At 50.9% G+C, this 14,162-nt stretch overlaps 1 protein-coding gene across 3 annotated transcripts; it reads left to right on the forward strand.

The window, feature by feature from the left end:
• Window positions 1–238: 238 nt before the first annotated feature.
• On the forward strand, window positions 239–9,715 carry LOC101911699 (cytochrome P450 4B1-like). Of its 3 annotated transcripts, XM_055814982.1 has the most exons (13): window positions 239–552; window positions 1,446–1,587; window positions 2,287–2,331; window positions 3,016–3,143; window positions 3,576–3,697; window positions 3,792–3,943; window positions 4,121–4,227; window positions 5,014–5,204; window positions 6,621–6,754; window positions 7,079–7,176; window positions 8,002–8,084; window positions 8,452–8,572; window positions 8,808–8,893. In XM_055814982.1, exons 1-12 carry the CDS (start codon window positions 367–369, stop codon window positions 8,525–8,527), a joined length of 1,464 nt encoding a protein of 487 aa, XP_055670957.1. In that variant the 5' UTR covers window positions 239–366; the 3' UTR covers window positions 8,528–8,572; window positions 8,808–8,893. The 3 variants fall into 3 exon arrangements, with proteins under 3 accessions (XP_055670957.1, XP_055670955.1, XP_005238536.1); XM_055814980.1 differs by lacking the exon at window positions 8,452–8,572 and having other exon boundaries at window positions 241–552; window positions 8,808–9,715; XM_005238479.4 differs by lacking the exons at window positions 7,079–7,176; window positions 8,452–8,572 and adding an exon at window positions 7,233–7,297 and having other exon boundaries at window positions 242–552; window positions 8,808–9,715.
• The last annotated feature ends 4,447 nt before the right edge of the window (window positions 9,716–14,162 follow it).

The following is a 14,162-nucleotide window of genomic DNA, read 5'->3' on the forward strand; positions in this document are numbered from 1 at the left end:
CACTTGGGCATGGATGACCATGAGTGCTTTCTCTTGCTGCTGGGGAGTATGGGACTTCAATGAAAGTAGGAAATATGTACAGATTGTTTGTTAACAAGCCACCTGCATCCACAGGTTGCTGGAAACAGGTCAAAGGGTGAGTGGGAGCAGCAACTGGGCTGGCGGCCAAGCTGAGTCATTGTTTACCATGATGTTCCTGCTGCTATAAATTGCTGCCAGCAGTGTTTCACCAGGCTCGGCTCCAGCAGAGCAAGAAGGAGAGGGTTTTTACCTGTACCTAGCTCCCCATCAGGTGTAGGCATGTGAGAAGCAGAAGAGAAGCAGGCAGGAGAAGGCAGTGTCAGGCATCCCAGACGCAGGGCCAGCATGGCATCTCTGCTGGACAACCTAGCCAGACCTTCTGCTGTCGTTCTGCAGCTGTCTGTGGTGCTTGGTGTAATCTTCGTGCTGCTGAAGGTGGCCCAGTTCTATCGGGAGAGGAAGAAACTCATCAAAGCTCTGGAGGCATTCCCTGGTCCCCCGAAACACTGGCTCTATGGCCACAATCACCTGGTAAGGAGAGGGAGCGGGGCACATTCAGGGCAAGTTTGTCCCAGCAGCTGTGCAAGCTATCAGTCAGGATGAGAGGATGCACTGGGTGGGGTGTGCATGTCTCCTGCTCATCTCCCTTCCTATGGGAGAGGACCTCTGCAGAGGGAGCACCAAGACTTCTTCAGGGCAGAAATGATGCACATCTCTTATCTATCTGCCTGGATAAGAGATGTGCAGCATCTGGAGAAAAACAGCCTCATCGGTTTTGATCATATACTTAAACATGGAATTAGGTGATTTCTGAGACTTTCATCAAGTTATTTAAACATGAGCAACCATAAAATGTCTCTCCTGCACTAGAACTTCTACCAGGAAGTCTTTTCCCCTATAGCCACTTAAGACACGACCACAAAAGCAGGGCATTTTATTGCAGCCATTTTCATCCTTCCATAGTGAAGATACTTTTGCTTTCACGTTGCATGCCCACTTTGCACTGCTGAACATAGAGAGTGGGGGTGCAACAGCCTTGGTCCTGCCGGGCTGTTCACTGCGCATCCTGGCATTGCCCATGCCAGCTGTAGCTCCCAAGTGTGGCACCAAGCTGCTCTGAGCCCAGGCTGCCCTAACACAGCTTGACTGCAGCCGGGACTCCCCACAGAGCTGCCTTGGGCTGCAGGGACGTGGCAGCTCAGGCGGCTTTGCTACCTGTGCACGCTCCCTTTGCCATGCCCAGCATCTCCTCCACCTGCAGCATGGAAACCCCTGCTCTGGCAAGTTTGCCCACTCTGTCTAAATTTCCCAGGAAAGGATGTGTGGTATCCGCTTTCCCTAAGAGGGCAAGTTCAGCCTTTGCTCTCCCCAGTACACCCTTTTTTTTCTGACTGAAATCAGTCCCTGCTTAACTGTCATTGCAGCTAAATGCTGAAAAAATGTTAGATCAGCTGGTGTCATGGGCAGAAGAATACCCCTATGCCTTTCCCAGATGGTTTGGACCAGTCCTGCCTTCTCTAGTAATCCACCACCCTGAATATGCCAAAAGCCTACTTGGCCAAACAGGTAAGTGTCTACATCTGGTTTTGGGAAGTCATGTCCCTGACACTTCCCTACCGAGAAAATCATGGGAAACTTGCCTGGAGTCATCCCCTCTGCCAGCTTCCTTCACAGTATTGCAATTCCTTTTTTGCTCCCCCTCACCAGCTCCCAGCTTGCTCCAGGTTTCACGGAGTAGTTTGTACTCTTGTGCAAAACAGTGACCAGGTGCCTGTTCCTCCCAGGTCACCATCTCCATTATCGCTGATCTTACTGTCTTCTATGGCACCTACCACCTGTGTTTCTCAGTAAATCCAGTAATATGAGCGAGCTAGCAGGGCAATAGCTCTCAAAAGACATCTTAAGTCTTCTCCTCTGCTCCTTTCTATGGAGCATGATGCCTGTGAGTCGTACATGACAGGGAATCTCCAGTAACTCCCATCCATGTTTCTCAGCTTTGAGATTTGCCATGGCCATATCTTTTCCACACACATTTTTCATTATACCTTTATCTGGTTTTCTCAGTTCCAATGAGGACATATTTGTGGGATACCACTTCTAAACTCTAGCTCTAGTGGTAGGGTATTTTACGTATCAAAAGGAGATCAATTCTACTTTGTGATTTGGAGGACAAAGTCTAATGTAGATTTATCCTGAATTTTCTTTTTTGTTATGCTGAATTCATGAGTCATTCATACTGTTTTGGTACCTTTTTTTTTTTTACAGATCGCAAGCCCAATGTACCCTACAAATTCTTAGTTCCCTGGATTGGTAAGTCATTCTCTTCCATTAACCCTTTCAGCCATACTGCCCATTTCAGTGGCTTCTCTCTTGTCTTCCTTTATTTTGCTTTCTTCCATTCTAAAACCACAACCCACAAATGAGAGGGCTGGTTTGAGTGTGACCACTAGGACTGGTGGTGCCCACCTAGTCGTGGAGCACATCAGGTGGCTTTGCCTTGAATCACACACCCTGGCCTTCACAAAGCAACCTGCAGTTTGTGCAGGGACTGAACGTTACTGTGGGTAACTGGGGTGAGGCACACTGAGCACAGGAGGGTTCATGGCTTGCACACAGCTCTGAGGTAGTCCTCCAGGGTCCTGCTAACAAATGTCAGCGTGTGCTGCAAAAGACATTCAAGTATTTCATTTAGAGCAGAAAAAAATACCCAAGAGAGCAAGTCCTGTGCCTCTGCCATCATGGGTTTGGTTTCAGGATAGATCAGGTGTGCACAGCTGGATGCAGTGAAGGACACGTGGGCATGCTCCTCCTCCATCCAAAGAGCCCTGCTGTGAACAGCCTCAGAGGGGCTGGAGAAAAGGCTGCACCACCAACTCTTCCCTCTCCCGGCCCCTGTACATTGGCCTGTGCTTGGCCAAGAGCAGTAGTAAGGCTGCCAGAGCCGTGATCAGAGTCTGGAGGAGCTGACTGCACCTTTGCTGTTTGTGTATCCAGGGCAGGGACTGTTGATCTTGGATGGAACCAAATGGTTCCAGCATCGGAAGCTGCTCACCCCAGCTTTTCATTATGATGTGCTGAAATCTTACGTGGCCCTGATGTCAGACTCTGTTAAAGTGATGCTGGTAAGAATCACCACTCTTGTTACTTCTACCTTTCAGCTGTGCACCAGCAAAAGTAATCAGGTCTGGGAATGACTGAGGGAAAGAGACTGGACTTAGATGGTTCCTGAAGTTTGATTGGACCTTTGGGGTTATTTTAAAGTTCTGATATTGCTCCCCTCACTTTCCTCTGGCCATTCCACTTACTCTCTCTTTCCTCTGCTTTCCAAGAAAATCAGCTACTGCTAGAATATTCTTTCTAGCCCACTAATGGTAAACCTGGAAAAAGAAGTGCACAGAAGAGTTTGATTAGATTCACAGAATACATAGTGAACTAGGGCCTCTGCCTGCAGAAAAGAAAGGACATAGTCGCATGGATCTGGGAAGAGGGACAGGAAAATATGACCTGATTGTAGATGGTAGTCTGTCCCTCCTTACCCCTGTCTCCACCACTAGGATAAATGGGGAAAGAACACAGAGACGAAATCAGTGGAGCTCTTTCAAGACGTCAGCTTGATGACACTAGACAGCATCATGAAATGTGCCTTCAGTTATAACGCCAACTGTCAGACTCAGAGGTCAGTGCCCAAATGTTCAAGTTCTGAGAAAGCAAGTGCTTCCGTTTCCCCACTCCTGTTGCTAAGACCAGCCTTAACCTTGGTCTCCTTACAGCAACTCAGACTATTATATCAGAGCTGTTTATGACCTGAGCTACCTCGTGAGCAACAGAATCCAGACTTTTTCTTACAAGGATATCTTCTATGACCTGACTCACAAAGGCCGTGAGTTTCAGGACGCTTGCAAGCTGGCCCATACCCACACAGGTATTTCTCCCCTTTCTCCCCAGCCCACTTGCACCTGGAGCGGCTCCGTGCGGGGCTGCAGCATGTGCTGGCCAGGGGGTTACACATCAAACTGAGTCAGAGCTGCTGACCAAGCAGAGAAGTACATGAGGTCTCTGGAGGAGCAAGACACATCTAACTGATCGTTCTTCTATGCAGATAAGGTAATAAAAGAAAGAAAGATGTTGCTGTCCAATGAGAAGGAACTTGACAAGATCCAGAAGAAGAGACATCTGGATTTTCTGGATATTCTTCTTTGTACCAAGGTGAACGTTTGAAATAATTGTTTCAAATGCTAAGGAACATACCCAGGTGGCACCGAGGATGCATCAGCAGGGAGCTCACCGCCCCTGGCTGGAGTTGCTGGCCACAGCTTCCCCACTCCAGGTTTCCTCGCTGAGGAAAGGTGGACTGACAGGGAAAGAAATGCAAATGTGTGAGGTGCAGTGACTGAGCATAAATAGCTCGGGCAGACTTTCATCTCCCCTGTTCATTTTCATTGAGCACATTAGTAGTTAAAATAAGTGAGCTGTCAGAAACCAGAGAAGAATGAGATCATTGGAAAGATTGCAAGGTGGCCACTGCGGCTGTAGTCCTCTCAAGAGATTTTGTTTCTTACCTTCTGTAGTTTTACCTTCACAGGACGGCATTTGGTGTTCAGGAAGGAGATACACGCTGGCTCACTCTGGCTTTCTGGAGCCACCGCTTTCTTTTGTGTCTCAATCTGAAACAAAAGTCATTCAACTACTAAAAAAACTAACAGGGGCCCTGGGTAGAATAGGATGTCCTGAAGGGCTGGGACCTGACATCCCACCAAAGCCCAGCTCTGTAGCTCTGTTGACTGCGAAGTCAGCAACAAGCAGGTCTGACTGTTCTCACGTGTATCAGATATATTTTCTGCCAGCTTACTTCCTGTTGTACAGGGACATATAAGAGACACCAAACTGGTCCTTTCTTCATCATCTCCCAGGGTTATTTTTACAGCCAAAAAAACCCAAGTCCAGTCTATGTGTGCTTAAGAATGATATTAAGAATTGCATCCTCTCTGTTAGGACGCAAATGGAGTTGGGCTATCTGATGAGGACCTGCGTGCTGAGGTGGACACGTTCATGTTTGCGGGACATGATACCACAGCCAGTGGGATCTCCTGGCTCTTCTACTGCCTGTCATTACATCCAGAGCACCAGCAGCGGTGCAGGGAGGAGATCCAGGGGATCTTGGGAGACCGAGATACCGTTGAGTGGTGAGCTAGGACTTCTTATTCCTTTACTTTGAACTCTTTTCATTTATCCTTTAAGGTCTTTGACACGGTCCTCCACAACATCCTTCTCTATAAACTGAAGAGATATGAATTTGCTGGGTGGACTGTTTGCTGGGTGGACGAGGAGTTGGTTGGATGGTCACAGCCAGAGAGCAGTGGTCAACAGATCAATGTCCAAATGGAGACTGGTGACAAGTGGTGTCCCTCAAGGGTCTGTACTGGGACCAATACTGTTTAATATCTTCATAAATGACATAGACAGTGGGATCAAGTGCACCCTCAGCAAGTTTGCAGTTGACACCAAGCTGAGTGGTGTAGTCAACATGCTGGAGGGATGGGATGCCATCCAGAAGGACCCGGACAAGCTCAAGAAGTAGGCCCATGCAAACCTCATGAGGTTCAGCAAGGCCAAATGCAAGGTCCTTCACCTGGGTTGGGGCAATCTCTGGTATCAATACAGGCTGGGGAATGAAAAAATTGAGGGCAGCCCTGCTGAGAAAGACTTGGGGGTACTGGTAGATGAAAAGCTGGACAGGAGCTGGCAATGTGCGCTTGCAGCCCAGAAGGCCAACCATATTGTGGGCTGCATCAAAAGAAGCGTGGCCAGCAGGTCAGATGAGGTGATTCTGCCCCTCTGCTCTGCTCTGCTGAGACCCCACCTGGAGTACTGCAACCAGCTCGGGAGCCCTCGGCACAGGAAAGACGTGGACTTGTTGGAGCGGGTCCAGATGAAGGCATATAAATATCAGAGGGGTGGAACACCTCTTCTATGAGGAATGGCTGAGAGAGTTGGGATTGTTCAGCCTGGAGAAGAGAAGGGTCCAGGGAGACCTTACTGTGGCCTTTCAATACTTAAAGGGTGCTTACAAGAAAGACAAAGACAGACTTTTTAGCAGGGCCTGTTGTGATAGGACAAGGGAGAATGGCTTTAAAGTGAAAGAAGGTAGATTTAGACTAGGTATAAGGAAGAAATGTTTTACGATGAGGGTGGTGAAACACTGGCACAGGTTGCCCAGTGAGGTGGTTGATGCCCCATCCCTGGAAACATTCAAGGTCAGGTCAGACGGGGCTCTGAGCAACCTGATGTAGTTGAAGATGTCCCTGCTCACTGCAAGGGGTTGGACTGGATGACCTTTAAGTGTCCCTTCCAACCCAAAACATTCTATGATTCTACAATCATGAGAAGGAAACTTCATCCAGCTTATACTGCACCTGCACTGGGGCATTCTGCTTTTCATGTAGCAATGCTGGCAGCAAAGAGAGGACTAGAAGGAGAAACCCCAGCAGGAGACAGAAGACGTGCAAGTCCAGCCCACCCAGTATGCCACACAGGCCGTGGCTGCGGGTGTCCCCATTGCTGTCACTCAAACACAGCCTGACCCCCAGCTTTGCTTTCAGGGAGGACCTTGGGAAGATGACTTACACCACGATGTGCATCAAAGAGAGCTTGCGCCTATTTCCACCAGTTCCTTCTGTGTCCCGAAAGCTCTCTAAACCTGTCACATTTCCCGATGGACGCAGCTTGCCAGCAGGTCTGTTGAGTTCATTCATCCTTCATGCTTCTGTCCATGACAAGTGGGTCATCCTTGCTAGACTGCTGCGTGGAGAGGCTGTAGGGGCTTCCAGCCTCTTTTCTCTCTCCAAGGGCTGTACAGGGCCACCACAGCTCACTGTCACAGTGAGCATTGAAGGGTGGATGGAGAATGTCCAAGGACATGCTCCAAGGCAGTGAGGTGTTCACAGAGCTCAAAGGGGACTTGCAGAGTGTTTCTCCTGACCATGAGTAAAAGTTCATCCACTGTTACCAAAACGGGGCCCTGCTTTGAGACCACTGTTTCTTCCATGTGAGGTTTCAGGAGATGACATCCCTGGACAGGCTGGGCATCCTCACTGCCCAGATGCCCTGCAACAGCCCCTGCAGAACCAGGGAGAGAGGACATCCCACCTCTCTTGGGTGGGTATCGCTTCACTCTGAGGTGTCTCAAGCTTTTTCTCACTTTTCTTTTACAGGCTGCCAGGTTGCAGTGAACATATTTGCAATTCATAGGAACCGGGATGTGTGGGAGGACCCTGAGGTATCTCACCTTTATAACAAGAAGGGGAAGATGATCTCTGAGCCCAGACATTCAGCCCCCTTGAACAAGGCAGCCTGTGCCTCCCTGCCATGGATTTTTTTCCCTTTTATTCCAACAGTCCATATCTAAATGCAAAGTTCAACGAAGTTACCAAATACCGCTAAGCCTTTGAACATGACAAAGTGCTGGGAAAGGGTGTTGAAGAGTCTATCTTCATGCACGGTGACACAGAGATACTCAGACTGCTTTCAGCTGCCCTGGATAGACTTAGGTCCCAGCGTAGATTTAGGTCCAGTCAGGGTGTGATTCGAAGCTGATATCATGGGGGCTTCAAGGAAGAAATAGTTGGGAAACTTGAAGGAGGGTACACAGCTGCCTTTCTCCAGTGGCTGTCTGGAGAGCCAGGATCAGGCATCTCTGTACCAGAAAGAGTCTGACTTGATCATTGCTATCATGGATGAGAAAACACCTGCAGGCATCTTGGGTGCTGTAGTGGGTGATCTGGTTATCACCAAGAGGGTATCTCCACACAGCCACCAGCTCCCTCTTCTCACCCACTGGCTTTGCAGAGACATGCCTGTCAGCTGCAGCTCCCCCAGGAACAGCAGAGGCCACGTCCAGCCCTACCTTGTGGATCGGGGAAGAACCTGGTGCTGCTCATATCAGACCAACCATTGACCAAATGGCTTTTCTTGCTCCCACAGATTTATGACCCCCTGAGGTTTTCTCCAGAGAACTCAGCACAGAGGCACTCCCATGCTTTCCTGCCTTTCTCCGCTGGATCCAGGTGGGAGATCCTTCATTCCTCTCCTCCCCCACAGGCTGCCTTGCATGGCAGACCTGGCTCAGAGCCAAGCTCCTGAAGCTAATCTTCCCTCAATGCCTATGAGCCAGCTTGGCTTGGTCAGCCAAGCAAGCTTTCCATAGCAGGATCCCCACCACGCTCTGTCAGCTCCACAGCATTTCCCACACCCCAGGCTCTGTCTGTGGTCACTGTAGGGTTTCACACACTTTTCTTGGGGATCTGCAGAGATGTTTACGTTTTCTGTTGCCTGCATTGGAAACACAGGCTCCCTTGTTTAGGGGTGAGTACCCAGTGCACCTCAAAGCCAAGGTGGGTCCAACTGGCTTTGGTTCATGTGTTGTATCAATAGACAGATGCAGGATACTGAGGTCTCAGTAACTTCCGAGAGGAGATACTCCACACAGAGCCAAAAACAACCTTTCTGAGGTGTCTGGGTTTTTGACTGGATCCATGCAGCACTTTCTAGTGAAGTAAACCCCAGTTCTCTCAATCTCATATCTTTTTTTAATGCTTATTAACAAAAACCAGCAATATCTCACTGCAGAGCTGGGTGCATTTTGGTGTGGCATCAGGGGATTCCTAGATAAGCTGTGGCATCACCCTCGCAGCAGCTGGAGGTCCCCCAGCTCATGCATGGGCTGAGCCCAGCTCTAGGGCAGGCAGGGATGAAGGCAGTAATCGGAGCATTTGTCATCCTCTCCCCAGGAACTGCATCGGGCAGCAGTTTGCCATGAATGAGATTAAGGTGGCGCTGGCCTTGACCTTGCTCCGCTTTCAGCTCTACCCTGACCCATCCAAGCCTCCCACACTGATACCACAGATCATCCTCAGGTCCAGGAATGGGATCCGCCTGCATTTGAAGAAGATTCACTGATGCTGTGGGGTACCACGGCAAGGGGCAAGGGCTTTCCCAAGGATCACCCTTCACCCAGAGATTTGAGGGGAACACCACCCTGGCCACCTCAGACTTCTCCCACACTAACCCCCGGCCAATGCTGTCCAGGGGGGCACGCTGACGCCCGTCACACACACCAAACCCAGCAGGTCCAGGTCTCCTCCTGCCACAGAGAACGGCACTGCCAAGGGGGTCTCACAGCACGGCTGTGGCTCAGCTGTCACCTCCGCAGGCATCCTCCGTGTCCTGCTCATCTCCTCACCTCCAAGCTGCCCTCACATGCTGCCTGGTGGGACTTCTGTCACCCACCTGTGTATTCGCACCATTGCCAGCTCCCCGCTTGGGCACGGCAGTGAGCATCGCCAGTATGGTTTGCACAGATGTCTAAAGCCCGGGTACTGCCTAAGCACGACATCCCTCCCCTGCCTCCAGCCTGGGTGTGCTGCTCCTCCCTGCCACCACGCTGCACCCCCACACCACCCTCCCAATTATCCCCGAGTCCCCTCTGGGGCTGGCCTGTGCCCAACATTACAGAGACAAAGGCCAGCAGGCTTTTCTGCCCCAGTGCTGAACTTCCTTGAGCTGAGGGAGCTCAGGAGCCAGTGCAGAGATGTGTCACTAGCTAACCTGGAGAAAGTACAGAGGCTGGAAACAATGTGTGGTCAGCCTAGTCTTACTCTCTGAAATAAGAATAAAGCCGTGTGATGCTGCTCCCCAAGTGTGGCTTTGGCTTCTTTTGCCTTTGGAGGGGGTCAGGGGGGTACAGGATGAGTCCCAGCAGCCTAGAGGCAAGGCTGTGCCCCAGGGTGCAGCCCTGCAAACATTCTCTCATGCCACAAGGGCTGTTTCAGTGGGTTTGTCCCCCACTGAGCCCGAGGAGCATTTCTACCCCTCCCATGCCCTCGACTCTGCCTCCAGGAGTTTCTGTGGTAAGGAAACAAGATCTGGGGTCAAACAAAGGGAAAGAGAGATCACACACACACACCCCACACACATGCCGGTGGCAAGAAGAAAATCAGCTTGCAAAAAAGAAAAAGTCCCGAGAGGGAGCACAAAGTCTTTTCCTGCACAGGCTGAGAACTGACCGCTCGGTACATGAGTGAGCTGCCCCAGCAGTGCAGATGGGCGCGGGGCCGGGCTGGTTTTGGAGGTGCAGGGACCCACTGCAGGCCCTCACCCCAGCACTGACCATAGGTGGGCTCCCAGGCCAAGGGGGACCATCTGGGTGAGCTGCAGGTCCCGGGTGGGAAACGCATCACTAGGTGGCAGTGGGAGACCCAGAAAAACCCAAGCTCTCCCTGGTCCCTGGCAAAACCCCCTGGGCTTTGCAGGGAGCATGGCCAGGCCCAGCAGGGCAGGTGATGGGCCCCATCCCTGGGGGTACCCCCACACCCATCCCCACCCTCAGCCATGCAGGGCGGCGGAGCAGGCCCTGCTCCGTCACAGTCCCCAGCACGATGGTGATATTACCCGAGGGAAAGCTTGTCACCACGAGTGCCTGGGCACTCAGCAGGCATCAGGTGAAACTGAGGCACGGAGGGCTGCACACGTGACATGCCACAGCGAGAGACAAGGCTGTTTGTCCAGCTTTCACTCACAGCGATATAGCATCACCAGCATCACCACAGGCACTAACTGAGCCGAACCATGGCCATCTGTCTGCGCAGCTTACCTCTGCTGGGTCCTCTGCCAGACCAGGACAGCCAAATCTGAGCATCTCCTCCTCTGAACAAACCCTTGCAGCCCCCTGCTCCTCATCTCCACCGCCTGCTGCATCCTCAGTCTGACAAACGAAACTCCCCTAGGGCTGGGTCTGGACCTTTGTTTTGGCTGTCTCAGCACCTAGCGGGACAGGGATGCTGTGAATTACCGGCAAGGTGCAGCTTGTATTTATTTGCAAGGCAGCTGGAGACTGAGTTCCTCTTCTCCCAGCCCTCTCCTCCTCTCCCCCAGGAAGGGACTAGACGCAGGTTGTGCAGGTGCCACCACCCCGGCACCCCTGGCTGGTCTCAAAGGTCAGACTCCAGCTCTTCTGCTCCCCAGCTCCAGCACAGCGAAGCCGTTGGAGGGCAGCAGTTTGACACAGCTTTTCATTACTGTCCCTATTTGTCAGACATTTCACCCACCCATCCAGGAACAAGCAAGCCCACCTTGCAGCTCTGCTCATGCACTCTCCAGCTTGTGGTCCAAGCAACAAACCCAGGGAGCACTTGGCCACAAAGCCCCAGCCCAGTCTCCTTGGTGGTGGTGGGTTGCAAAGGAAACTAGGTGGCACCTGAAGATGTTCCTGCATCATCTTCTGGTTTGGGCATGGGGGGATAAGGCCAGAGCAGAAGTTAGATCTGATGAGGACCTACAGCTGCTGCCCATCTCTGGGTCTGTACAGCGACCTGCTTGGCCTCCCAACCCTGTGTTTTGAGGCCATCACCTTATGCACTGCCACGACTGAGGCTGCTCGTTTGGTTTCCAAGAGTCCTCCTGACTCTAACAAACAGCCAAACCCCAACCATTTCCAGCAGGGACCTTACCCAGGGAAACTGCTCTGGGAAATCTGCTCAGGAAAGAGAGGAGAAACTACTGCTATTTTTTATGCAAAAAAATGGATTGTTATTCCAGGAAGTTCTGACAATAATTGAGGTAACCTGAGATACAAACACTTTAAAGTCCCTCCCTGTTAAAAATCATGCTTAACCCAGGTTTGCTGTTTGAAGGACCAAAGCTTTTGAGGAAGGATTCTCTCAGCACAAATGCATCACGGAGCCATAACGCAGTGGCCACCAGAAGATTCTTCTACTTTTCAGCTTATCCAAGTCTAACCAGGCAATCCAAACATCCCCCCACCTTCAAATGCTGGCAGTTTCTGGACAGCAGCATGTATAAGATAACCTCCTCCACCAAGCCACCGCTAAACGGCTTCGAGAACAGCAAAAAGCAGCACGAGGAGCCAAGCAGCACCCGGTGACACAGATCTAATCACCCAAGCATTTGCCCCAAATGTCTCTCTGCCAGGCAGTGACATTTCTGCGCTGTCTCGGCTCTCTCCCTCCATCACCATGGTTACAGCAGCCGCCAATCCACGGGCGAGTCCTTCCTGGGTACCACCAAACCCTCTGGGAGATGCTACGAGACCCAGCCTCTTTGGCAGGGAGACACTTCGGGGACCCCGGGACAGCCCATAGCACCAAAAATTCCCCTTTTTCTTCTTTTTGTCCTCCTTTTTATTTTCTCTTTTTTTTTTTTCCCTCTTCTTTTTTTGAAGCACAAACAATGGAGCTAAAAGGTTGGGTATCAGGCCGATAATCATGAATGACGTGTCATTATTACACACCACACATTCATTATCTCCCACTCCAGCCATGTCACAGGCGGCTGGAGGAGGGCAGATAACGGGGTGCCTTCATGCAGATGGCTTATTATCAGGATGTTCCAGGAGGGGCTTTAAGACAGTTAGTGATGCTGTTTGCCAGTTAAAGATTAGAGACCCCAGAGAATAATTAACAATCCCAAAACCCGGTTTTTCTGCTGGATTCTTCTGCTTTCTCCCCCCTCCCCCATCCTCTTTAATCTATTCACTCTAGCAGGTGTAATAAAGTGATAAGGACAGGCTCCGGGGATGTTTGTTTGGCTACTACGGGTGTATAAACCAACAATGGACGGTATTTTACTTCTGGCTTTCAGTGGCTTGAATTGAGACCAAAAACTTCGCAGATCCCTTGCCCACACACAGCCACCCCTACACACCACGCTTCCAGCTCCCACCTGGGTGGCTGGGCTCCTTCCCCAGCCTGAAGGACCACAACAGTGGGATGGGCTCCCTTTTTTCTGAAGGTCCAAATCACATCACTTGGGTATCAAGGTGCCCAATGCCAGGACATAAACCCCAGGCTACACTGCTTCGGCTAGAGCTAGAGCTGGTGGTCCTTCCAGCAGAGGTTTACCTGCACACAGCAAGTCTTTAATTAAACCACTTTGGAATTATTTATGTGGTAGGTGTCCACCTGCCTAAGCGGCTCCAGGGCTGTGGTCACAGAACAGGAACAGCTTAAAGGTCTTTTCCAACCTAAATGATTCTATGATTCTATGATCTTAAACCTCCACGGCTAAAGAGCCTCAGGAGAGATTGGGGAAGGATCAGAGAGGATGGTTCTCAGCAAGATGCTCTGTTATATGGAGGTCCAAGAGTTGAGTTACACTCTCCTAGGCCACTAGGAGAAGAAATGCTGTGATACATCTTGTAACAGGGTGGTAATGCAGAAAGACCACCCTGCATATCTTCTGCCCAAAGGGACACTATCCTGTCCACAGCAGGTCCCAAACCTGAATGCCTTCCTAAAGGCCAAGCGTCAGAGATACTGGCATTATGGAGTGAGGGGTAGGATGGGGCACCCATGGGTGTCCTTCCCCTTCATTGGTGGGCATGGGGTGACTTGTGGAGGACACAGTCAACCCCTGTGCAGCATGGAGAGAGGTGCTGGGGAAGATCTGGCCCCCAAGCAAGTTGGCTTGGGACCCTTCAGAAAGATCACCAAGGCGGTTGAAGGTGCCCATCTCCTAGGAGCTATCAGGTACAGCCCCAGCTCTGGAGGGCATCCCCCAACTCACAGGGTCAATGCGGCAGGCGTGAGCACTGGGACATCAGAAGTTGCCTTCCCGATCACGCTCATCCTGCCAGGGAGGGATGAGACAGCATTGTGCTTTAAAGAGCATCCCCGACCCTATCAGCGAGAGATGAGATATCCTAATTATGGCAGTACAGGCGAGGATCTGGGCCGTATCAGCCTGCACAGAAAGGTAAACAAGAAATATAACAATGGACCCTTAACACTCATTAGCTGTTTCAGATAATACCTCACTTTTCTCCCTTTGGGGCTTAAAATCTAATTAAGATTTTCCAACAATAAATTTCATTTATGCTTGCTTCCTTTTGTTCTTTTTAGGATCACACCAAGAAGTATCTGTGAGCTGGCTGCACAGCTCGCAGGAAGGCAGCCTGCTTTGCACAGTCAGCCTCGAGTCGTGCCTGACAGACAAGGGAAACTGAGGCAGGAAGGCGTCACGAACAGTGCGGAGGTGAGATGCCAGCAGGGAGGTAACAGACTGGCTCTTGCAAAAGATGTTTTCCTTAGGAAAGCAAACTCTGAAGGGGCACTGGCTGCAATAAGCCC

The sequence above is a fragment of the Falco peregrinus genome, chromosome 10 (genome assembly GCF_023634155.1).
Source record: "Falco peregrinus isolate bFalPer1 chromosome 10, bFalPer1.pri, whole genome shotgun sequence".
In the NCBI taxonomy this organism is placed as follows: domain Eukaryota; kingdom Metazoa; phylum Chordata; class Aves; order Falconiformes; family Falconidae; genus Falco; species Falco peregrinus.